Source organism: Sander vitreus, chromosome 6, assembly GCF_031162955.1.
Source record: "Sander vitreus isolate 19-12246 chromosome 6, sanVit1, whole genome shotgun sequence".
NCBI classification, from domain to species: Eukaryota; Metazoa; Chordata; class Actinopteri; order Perciformes; family Percidae; genus Sander; species Sander vitreus.
Genome location: NC_135860.1, coordinates 29,348,834 through 29,360,382, shown reverse-complemented (window position 1 = coordinate 29,360,382; position 11,549 = coordinate 29,348,834). Strand labels below are relative to the sequence as shown.

At 42.5% G+C, this 11,549-nt stretch overlaps 1 protein-coding gene across 1 annotated transcript; it reads right to left on the bottom strand.

Annotated features, from left to right (window-relative positions):
- Positions 1 to 3,296: 3,296 nt before the first annotated feature.
- Positions 3,297 to 10,878, bottom strand: rwdd1 (RWD domain containing 1). The gene is made up of 7 exons (XM_078253645.1): positions 10,680 to 10,878; positions 8,640 to 8,705; positions 8,265 to 8,395; positions 5,770 to 5,913; positions 5,396 to 5,528; positions 5,224 to 5,286; positions 3,297 to 3,592 (listed from the first exon to the last, which is right to left on the bottom strand). The coding sequence occupies exons 1-7, from the start codon at positions 10,750 to 10,752 to the stop codon at positions 3,480 to 3,482; spliced, it is 723 nt and encodes a 240-aa protein (XP_078109771.1). The 5' UTR covers positions 10,753 to 10,878; the 3' UTR covers positions 3,297 to 3,479.
- Between the last annotated feature and the right edge of the window lie 671 nt (positions 10,879 to 11,549).

The following is an 11,549-nucleotide window of genomic DNA, read 5'->3' as shown; positions in this document are numbered from 1 at the left end:
TGGGAAGAGAAGAGTATGGAGAAGGAAAGGAACTGCTCATGATCCAAAGCATACCACCTCATCAGTGAAGTATGGTGGTGGTAGTGTCATGGCGTGAGCATGTATGGCTGCCAATGGAACTGGTTCTCTTGTATTTATTGATGATGTGACTGCTGACAAAAGCAGCAGGATGAATTCTGAAGTGTTTCGGGCAATATTATCTGCTCATATTCAGCCAAATGCTTCAGAACTCATTGGACGGCGCTTCACAGTGCAGATGCACAATGACCCGAAGCATACTGCGAAAGCAACCAAAGAGTTTTTTTAAGGGAAAGAAGTGGAATGTTATGCAATGGCCAAGTCAATCACCTGACCTGAATCCGATTGAGCATGCATTTCACTTGCTGAAGACAAAACTGAAGGGAAAATGCCCCAAGAACAAGCAGGAACTGAAGACAGTTGCAGTAGAGGCCTGGCAGAGCATCACCAGGGATGAAACCCAGCGTCTGGTGATGTCTATGCGTTCCAGACTTCAGGCTGTAATTGAATGCAAAGGATTTGCAACCAAGTATTAAAAAGTGAAAGTTTGATTTATGATTGGTAATCTGTCCCATTACTTTTGGTCCCTTAAAAAGTGGGAGGCACATATACAAACTGTTGTAATTCCTACACCGTTCACCTGATTTGGATGTGAATACCCTCAAATTAAAGCTGAAAGTCTGCAGTTAAAGCACATCTTGTTCGTTTCATTTCAACTCCATTGTGGTGGTGTATAGAGCCAAAAAGATTAGAATTGTGTCGATGTCCCAATATTTATGGACCTGACTGTATTTACGTAAGAGTGACATGACACTGTCATGAACACATGAACCCTAACCGTAACTCTAACTTGTCATGACAAAAAACCGAATGACACTAAAAGAAGCGTTATGTCATAAACATTTATGACTTGTTTATAATTTTGACGACACGTTCATGACAGTGTCATGTCACTCTTATGTAGATACGTTCAAGTAAAGTGTAACCGTATTTTCTTAGAATCATCCAATAGATCTACTGTGATGTTAATGCAGCGAGCCCTGTTGTCTCTATTACCAGCCTTTGCCTCAGTGCCAACATCAGTCTGCAGAGAATGTCCAGCTTCAGGTAATCCCTCAGGGATCGTTCTGTTTTTATTCGTGGCGCCTGGTAATGCAGCGCACGCCCTTTAAAATCAATCTTCATTTACACCATGGAGAAATTACTAAAGTAAGCTTTCTGTTCATACATCAAGCAGTTTTAACTTTCACACTAGTGAAAGGGAAGGATTGTATCTGATTTGTAGTAAAATATGATATGTTCTTTGGCTGCTATAGTAAGAGTCTGTGACATTGATGGTCATATAAGAATAACAGTGAAAGCGTGTTGTCTCGGTGTGAACAGGCAGACAACAGATGAGTCCTCATCACTTTCAGATGTAACGATCTGTGATATGACGATGAACGGTTTGATATCTCTCACACAGACTTCCTCGCTCCCTCAGATTCTTCTCTTCTGTTTTATGATCATGTTGCCAGATGTAGGTTATGTATATTTTGAATCAGACTGTATGTTATTCAGGAACGTCTTCTCTGTGTTTGTGTTGAAACATAAAACCCTGATGCGTTTGAGAAGTTTAAAGTCTTCATTTCGTTGTCGAGTGTGATGACTGCTGTACTGACATATGACTTATCTTATTTTACAGTTCATCAAAAGTGAAACATTGCATTGTGAGATTTGTAGCTAAACATATCTATCATAACTCATCTTAAGGGCACTGTGAGGTGCATACATGCGTGTGTGTAGAGTACAGACGGCCTGTTGATACACTGAATGTTACGTTGCTCAACAGATGATAAAGCTTTGACTTATTAGGTATTTAGTAGCCTCCCATGTCCAGGGCTGTGGAGGAGGGTCTGGCTAGCCCACGCAGCATTCCTGGAAAAACATGCTCTTGTTTAATCAGGGTTCATACGCATTTTAACCAATACTTTTCGGGAAATTTCCATGACTACGTTTTCCTGAAAATGTCATTCGACATTACACAATAAGAATACAAATCTTTGTTAAAGTTTTCCCTCAGAGGTTTAACAATAAAATGAATGACAATTTATGTTGTTCATAGCGGGATTCGTAATATCGCGCCCCGAGTAGAACGTTGAGGTCAAGACGACGTGAAATACATTTATTAATTACATATTATTATGCTGTGTTAAAAAATAATTCCATGACTTTTTATGTTTCCAAAACCTTTCCAGGCCTGGAATTTGCATTTTTCAAATTCCATAACTTTTCCAGGTTTTTTTCAAAATGTATGAACCCTGTTTATTGGCATTTCTTCAAACCAATCACAATCGTCTTGGGTGGCGCTAAGCGCCGGACGGAGCCACGGTGCCTCTGCTAAATAACCTCGGGAAGGAACTTGTTTTGGTGGAACGTGTACGTTCAAAAGTAGTTTTAGTCGTGCAACAGAAAACTCAGATTGGACAGATAGTCTAGCTAGCTGTCTGGATTTACCCTGCAGAGATCTGAGGAGCAGTTAACCATAGTCCTCAGAAATCCACCAGAGTTTAGAACACCAACACAAAGAAAGAGGAAGGGGACGGACATCCGGGGGAACTTCCAGTGGCAACGGAGCAATCCCGGAAGTGGAACATCGCAGATATAGACTAGGTATTTTAGAAATCAAATCAGAGCATCAGTGTTTGGACTTTAGTTCTTTAAACTGCACTTAACAATGGTTTTATCTACAATGAGTCAGTTATTTCAATGCGTTGCAGCTTTTACTCCCCCACACGTTCTTCTTCAAGCTCTTTGTCCGGTGAGGTAGAAAGGCGCAGTAGAAATATCCGAGTCACAGCTCGCTGAGTAATTCTTACATTTACTTGCTCATTTTTCAAAACCCAGGGGATAAATAAAATGTATTTGAATTGAATATTAATGTAGTCCATTCACGATCATTTAATAGACTATAGAATGTGACATTTGAACAGTATATATAAAGTGTTCATAAGGACAACATAAACACTCCGTTTACATCAGTAATAAAGCCACACCTAAAACTCCATAATGAGTCATGCTTTTCATGTTCATAGTCATGAATAGTGAATAGTTTTGTATAGTTTGCTTACTTTGACCTAAAGAAGAGTTTGACTGCAGTACTTGTACTGAAGTATATTTCTATATTGGGGCTTTGCTACTTTAATGTCAGTAAACTCTCTGAATATTTGAGACGTTGCTGCCCTCTTCTGGCCTGTCTCTGGATGTCCTGCATGTCAAACAGCACCGGAGCCAAGTCACACGTTTGTTGGGTCAATTTAATAGTTCAGGCAGAGAAATGAACACTGGTGGATGATTATGTATGTGTTGTTTTTTTATGAAGATTCCCTCTCCAACTGCTGTCAGAGTCTTTGAAAAGGAACTGGGTCTGCTCAGGTGATCTGACTCCAGAGATGGTGCTGTCCATCCCCAGAAGTCCTGCTTTAGTCCTCATCGCTCCCAATCTCTAAAGGGTCAAAGTCAGGGTCGTCCTCATCCAAGTCCAAGTCCTCAATGTCCTGGAACAGGGACTCATCCACTTCAACGTTGTTTCCAGCTGCAGAGGAAGAAAGCAGGTGTGTGTTAGAATAAAAACAAACCAATCTCCACTCTGAACTCAAGTTAGGAGCTTGATATTCTTAAAATGCTCAACAGCACCCCAAATCTGTGCAGTCTACACTGCAGTCTCCAACCTCTTTGGACCAAAAAAAAGACCATTGCTGAGGACGGGTTTGTGCATTGTAAAATAAAAAGAGGCTCTACAATCTCTTTTAACTGCTTGTCAACTTGCTAGCGTGTCTCTGCTGGATGGCGTTCACAGCGGAGAGCTGCGTGACACATGCCACTCTACGGATGGAGACTGGCGGGTTAAATCAGCCGTCACGCGCACGCACGCGCGCACACACACACACACACACACACACACACACACACACACACACACACACACACACACCGACTCGTGTCCCTCGCACAGACTCGCAAAGTGCTTCCAGTAAAGTGGCTACATGTGTCCACGACAATGCACGTGACATCATGGCTGTGCGAGCGGTACAAGTCTGCAGGTGCCCGCGGACACAGAGCACGGGGGGAGTACGTACTGTATGTCCCGAGTCTCCTGGACGGGTGAACTGGGACTCCGCTGCCTGCTTGTCGGTTAACGGTTAATGATCGGTTCACCAGGGTCGGCTATTGGTCAGAATTAAAAACCTAAAGCAGCATCCCTAATCTGGAATTAATGTGAATGTTAAAATGTTGTCCATTACAATTTAAAAAGTCCTGAATTAAACTAATTATTTTCATTCCTACAAAAACTCTTAAAGCTACAGTGCGTGGTTTCTGTCGCCCCCATGAGGAATTCAAAGTAATGACAACAACACTGTCGGCGCGTCCACATGATACAAGCCTTCCGTGATCGCGCACCATCCCCACCCCTCCTCCACGTAGTCGCTAGTAGCCAAGGAGGACACGGAGGATTAAAAAAAACATGGACTCTTCAGAAGAGGTCATTATCTTCACTCAAGTTTCTGCGAGGTAAAGTCACCGGACGCCACAATCTTCTGAACATAGTCATACTGAGAAACACAGAGAGAGCGGATAGTCTTAATTAGCTTTGTAGCAACTCATTTGACAATGACTTGAATGTAACGGACGTTTATTAATATCAAAAGGTTACTCATTAAAGCTTTAAAAGTTCCAATGTGTAGGAATTCCTCCCATCTAGCGTTGAGATATATCGCAATCAACTCTCTCGCACCACACAGTTCGAAGTACGTATTACAGCTACGGTAGCCTTCAGAAGAAGAAGACGACGACTCCTGTTCCTGACATTTGGATGTTGAATACGTGTGGTCCTCCATGTTTCCTTCTTCAAACTCCCCGGGGCCGGGAAGCTACGATACCCATTAGCAGCATTAGCAGCACCTGTGAGTTTATCATGTGACAGCGAAAACGCGAAAGGCGGAGCAGTATGTCCTGTATGTCCCTTACCGCCTAACGTATTTCAAGATGGAGCATGAATATGGAGCGTCTACTCCAGTTCATGCGAAAAGCCAAAAGGAATACTTGGAATTGATGGTGATGGTAAATATTCATGAAAAAGGACCAGTTTGTGAACGGGCAACACAGATTTTGATGACAAACAACTAAAAACTTTGATTAATAACATGATGTATTAAAAACACTCACTGTCTTCAAGGAACTGGATGTCAGATGTGTCCAGGTTGTGGTCGGTCTCAAACAGCTGTTTACCTGGTGAGGGACACGTTACACTTCCATTAGTTCATACGTTCATGTAATCCACGTGTGATTGGGCTGAGATCAGCTGGGATCCCGGACAGAGGAGTGTCTTTGAGTTTACCGGTGAGTTTGGGTTTCCCTGCCTGCTCCTCTTCTTTCTGTCGTTTCCTCCTCAGCTCGGCCATCTCCAGCTCAAACTTGGCTTTCCACGCCAGGAAGTTTTCAATGGTTACCACTGTGCCTTGAAACAACACCTGTCAAACACACACACACACACACACACACACACACACATCATCATATACTACCAGTGACCACATTCATTCCTCCTTAACCTAACAAACTGAACTTCCGAACACTGTCCTGAACCTGAAGATGAGCAACTTCAGAGCTCACAGGAAAGCCTCTGTTCCAGAAAACATTTGCCCATGATAAACATGACTGAAATTAAATGATACATATATAAAAGATTAATCTCAGCATTCCTGCTCCTACCTTCTCTGCTTCCTCTGCCTCGGCCTCTTTCCGCCGCGCCTCCTCCTCTCGTCTGTTTTTCTTCACATCCACCATTTCGTTGAGTTTCTCCTGAACGGCCGTCACCAGGGTGAAAATCATCACCATGCCCAGGTTTTCGTCTGCCTGCAGAGTAACCACACATTTTGTTCATCACACTGACGGACAGATCGGGAGATACCGATTGGCAGTTCAAATCTAAAAATGCTGAACAACTCCAGATTAGGGTCTGGTACCAAACGAGGTACTTTTTAGGGTACCGATTCACATCAAATTAATTGGTGCCAAATGTGGGTACTTGAGAGCTTTGCCGTGAGCAGAGCTGAGCGAGACTACGTGTTGTTTTGTACAGACACAAAAATACCAAAAGAAAAAAAAAGGTACCAGTACTGAATTCCAGGTAGCGGTATTGATTCAAATGTGAACGGTAACCAACCCTGCTGCAGATCACAGGCTAGTCTATATCCACAACGTTCCACTTCCGGGATTATGCCGTTGCTGATGGAAATTCTGCCGAATTTCAATCTTTTGGGCCGGATGCCCGTCCCCCCTTTCTCTTTCTTTGTGTTGGCGTTCTAAACTCTGGTGGATTTCTGAGGACTATGGTTAACTGCTCCTCAGATCTCTGCAGGGTAAATCCAGACAGCTAGCTAGACTATCTGTCCAACTAAAACTACTTTTGAACGTACACATGTTCCACCAAAACAAGTTCCTTCCCGAGACCATTTTGCAGAGGCACCGTGGCTCCGTCCGGCGCTTAGCACCGCCCAAGACGACTGTGATTGGTTTAAAGTAGGGCTGTCAAACGATTACATTTTCTTAATCGCGATTAATCGTTGAATTTCTATAGTTAATCGCAATTAATCGCATGTTTTATCACATGATTAAAATTCTATTATTTTGCATTTCAGAACAGTTTTGAAGTACATATTAACAATGGAAAGCCATTCTTACCAGTGGATCTTGATTGGGAATCAAATGAATGCAAAGAAAGTGACTTTATGAACTTGATTTTAAGATTTATATTTGTTTATTATATATTTAATCTAGTCACACATTTGAATTTAACAACAACAACAACAACTTTGAATGCACCACGAGGCTGTAAATTACCAGTTTCATTGAAAGCACCATTTGTGTTTTCAGACAACAGCAGCTGCAGATTGTTACATCCTGGTGTCGGAATCCTCTACAGTGAAATACAGACACGCTTTACACCGTTTAGCGTTAGCTGTCAGCATTGTAACCGTGTTTAATCCAGCTACTAGCTAGCGGTAGGCTAACGTTAGCTGCTGTCGAGTATAGTGTTAACTAGCTAGCGGTAGGCTAACGTTAGCTGCTGTCGAGTATAGTGTTAACTAGCTAGCTGTAGGCTAACGTTAGCTGCTGTCGAGTATAGTGTTAACTAGCTAGCGGTAGGCTAACGTTAGCTGCTGTCGAGTATAGTGTTAACTAGCTAGCTGTAGGCTAACGTTAGCTGCTGTCGAGTATAGTGTTAACTAGCTAGCGGTAGGCTAACGTTAGCTGCTGTCGAGTATAGTATTCACTAGCGTCACGTGCAGCGGTGTTTCTGTTTCCTGTAACGTCTGTTTCAGACCATCAGAGAGAAGTGTAGACATATCAGTGGCACCAGAATGAGGCACCGAAATCCGCGTTGCTATCCCTGCAGCAGCAGGATGTGTTACGAGGAAGTACGGCAAAATAGTAGCCTTTTAGGCACGACGCAAAGCCGAGCGAAGTGAGAATAAATTAATAAATGGCGGCATGCGATTAATACGCTTAACAAAAAATGTACGCATTATGCTCGACCCTTAATCACATCGCGATTAACGCATTATATTATTATTATATAGCACGTTAATGCTGACAGCCCTAGTTTAAAGAAATGCCAATAAACCAGAGCACGTTTTTCTCCCATCCCCGAATGCTGTGTGGACTAGCCAGACCCTCCTCTGCAGCGCTGTGGAGGAAGGTCTGGCAATGAGACTAAGCACAGTATCGTCATCGCAATATCAACTGGCACAATAAACGCATCGCGAAACGCTGCGACACATCGCGACAGACACAAAACTGATTTTTTTTTTTAGTGTTAGTTCAAAGAAAATATTGGTAGAAAACGGCACTTTAAAATGTAACTGTCACTTTTTTTTTTTTAGTGGTGCCTTTTATATTCAATATAATAATGTCCATAAAAGAAGGTTGGAAATAATTTCCTTTAATGAGTTTTAAATTCAACAAGCAATTTTTTGTATTGTGTAAGAATACTGAAAGCAGCATAACGCAGAAATGAGTACATTTCAATATCCGTTTATGTATCGCGAGTAATATCGTTATCGCGATATTCAACAAAATGATCGCATTGTGCATATTTTCCTCATATCGTGCAGCCCTAAATCACAGGTTGACAGACAAGCAGTGGATAGAGGATCAGGACCGGGGACCATAAAGGCCATCATATTGAGTTGAGATGGACGAACCTGCTGCTGCAGTAAGGTGAGGATGTCCTCGGCGTCGCTGTCCTCCAGGTTCTCCTGGGAGTGGATCTCCCACAGCGGAGCCTCGTCTGGGTATTTCTCCACATATGTGAACTTTAGTGTCGCTTCCACGGCTGCGGGAAAAAAAACACAACGCTCGTATTATCACACGTCGCTACATTTCAACGATCAAGCTCAGGTTTTGCAGCGCGTTTTCCTAAACACGCTACAAAACCTGAGCTTGACCCAGCGTACACAACTCTGTCATAGCTTGAGTATCGCCTCTTAAATAATCTCATTTTGAAAAGTTGTCAGACTTCATAACTGTCATGTGTGATATGGATGGCAGTTTGCAGCCACACGCATCAGTAAACTCACTTTCCCCGTTTTCCGCTGCATCTGATGTCACGGTGATGGTGAAGCTGGTGGGCTCATCTGAAAGCACTACAAACACACATCGTCATCACACCTTCATTACGTCACCATGGGAGACACGCTGTTAATGCATCTTCATGTCCTGCTGTGTTTTACATGATCAAAACAGCAATGAAAGTCATAGGAAAGAAAAAAAAAGAAAGAAAAAATTCACACCCATCCCCTCCTCACATCACCTTTGAGTCCATCGTAATCAGACATGCACGAAGGATCCTGAAAGCTCCATCACACAACTCCTCCCATCTGGCAGACGCTATAGAGCCAGTAGGTGTAATAGCAACCACCTTAAGGCGCTGACACACCAACCCACTTATCGGCCGGTCAGACAGTCTGGCGAGGTCGGTGACTCGAGTCTGTTCCGTGTCGTCGGCGTTCATTTGGGACGATTTGACTGGTTGAATCGGCCAGTGGGCAGTCGGAATCAATCGGCCCAATCTCATTGGTGGAGCGCTAACCCTTGACTAGCGAATCAGTGCTTCTTCCATAAGAAGAAGCCCGAGAGCTGACAACGCCAGTATCTTCTTATTACTAGCCATCGTATTTTCTTCCGTTCAGCGAGTAATGACAACAACGATCCTTCTTGACTACTATCAACACTCTCTGATGAAAACAATGACTGAAGACAGCGTGTTCTGTGTTTACTATGTCTAGAGAGATGTTCCGTCATTTCCGGTTTTCATTTTTGGGCAACAATGCGGATTAGCGCCGCCTGCTGTTATGGAGACGTATTACGTCTCGCGCACACGCAGAACGTACGCTCAAGTCGGCGTCTCTTCGGTGTGTTCCGAGGCACTTTTTTGAGAGACGTTGCCGACTGATCAGTCCGACTGCCTTTTCTGCCAACGGTCGGCCGTCGGGTTGGTGTGTCAGAGCCTTTAAGCTTTCAGTTGTCCCCACATCTATAGCACTACTGAACAAACAACCAGTCCAGTCCTCATTACAGTAACACTGGGCTGGCTTTAACCTATGTAACCTGTGTATGTCTACTCACTTTGTTCAATTTCTTATATCGGCAATTTGCATTCTTTTATTCGTGCAATTCCCTTACTATGCGCAATTTATTTCATAATAGGCACGTGCAATACTCCACTATACCAGGGCCTGTGCAATATCCTCTCACTAGTGGAGGATCTCTATTTATTTTTCTTGTGAAGTACATTGTAGTCTTGTTATATATTGCCATGTATTGTACTGTCTGTGACAAACTGTGTGATTGATAACTAATGCATGTGTTTGTATGCAGCTGTTGTCAGCACTTCTTGCCCAAGACAAATTACAGTACTGTACTTCAGTCCAAATGTTGAGGTACTTGTACTTTACTTGAGTCTTTTCTTTTTTCATGCCACTTTCTACTTCTATTCCTCTACATTTCAGAGAGAAATATTGTACTTTTTACTCCACTACATTCATCTGACAGCTTTAGTTACTAGTTACTTTACACATTAAGATTTCTGCACACAAAACACATGTAGTTTATCAAATCTGATGTTTTATTCTAAATAAAACTAGCCAACAATACAACGGCCTACAAGTCCAGCTGAAATGATTAGACCATTAAACACAACTGTTTGGATCCTTCACACTTTCTAGAAATACTTTGAATACATTTTCCTGATGATACTTACAGAATTTTACTTAAGTACCATTTTCAATGCAGGACTTTCACTTGCAACGCAGTATTTTTACAGTGTGGTATTAGTACTGACGTAAAAGATCTGAATACTTCTTCCACCACTGCTCAGAATCTGAATGGAGTTTGGTGTAACTGTAACGTACTTGTCTGTCCCAGTGAAGGCCCGCTGTAACAACTTCTTAACGTCTGACATCCAGCTCCAGTAACTCTACAGCGACCACACACTGAAACCACTTGGTTCCACAGGAAACACTCATTTTCGAGTGCTGGTTTATCCTTTAGCAGCAGCTAACCAGCGTTAGCCTGCGAGCTAACGCTGGTTAGCTAGCTGTCTGTGTGACGTTACAAACCTGTGAAAGAGTCCGGGTAGATGGACTCTATCGCTTCCAGTTCATTCCTCTGCTCCTCAGAGTAGTCCGTCATGTTGGCGTGGCTGCTGGTTATCTGTAAATTAGACCAATCATCCCGCTATGCTAAGCTAAGCTAAGCTAACACACGGCTGCTGCGTGCACTGCTTCACCTGCCCAATGGTGATCGACGATGTCGTGATTCTGCCTCTCTGGTCTGGCACGGCTGCAGCTCTCTAGCTGTGTGTGTAGCCAAATAATTTCTAAGTAGACCGGCTTTGGTGTAGCATTTCATTTAGTATGTATGGAGTTGTATTCTTGTTTAGCGGAGATGTCTGAACATGTGGCGTTGCAACTGCCGGCGTTTCTGCTTTATTCACCAATTATTTACCAACTTTACTGAGACATGATGATGACAGCGTTGCTTTTCTCAGCCACTGCTTTGGTCTGCATCATGGACGGTCCTTTTTTTTTTTTTTTTTTTTTTTTTTTTTTTTTTATTGAGAAAATTAATTTACAATATAAAGATATAGAAAACACGGCGTTAACATATCTAAACATACATACAAGGCACACAGGATAGAAAGGATAACTTAAATTGTATTAAAAAAAATATGTAAAAAATGAAAGCGAATAGAGAAAAAAAATACTAAAAATAAATAAATAAATAATTATCATAGTGAATCTGACTTCTTTAGTGGTTGCTGGGGGGTCCTCAAACACATTCATCTCCTTATAAGCATGGAGGAGAGATCTTGCATGTTTCCCTTTCATTAGTTGGAAAGCACAAAGATGATTGGCTACAAGGTCCCAACTTAAAAACAGAAAAAAAGGGGCTTTGTTTTCCTCCATTTGGAGGTATTGATGAAAAAC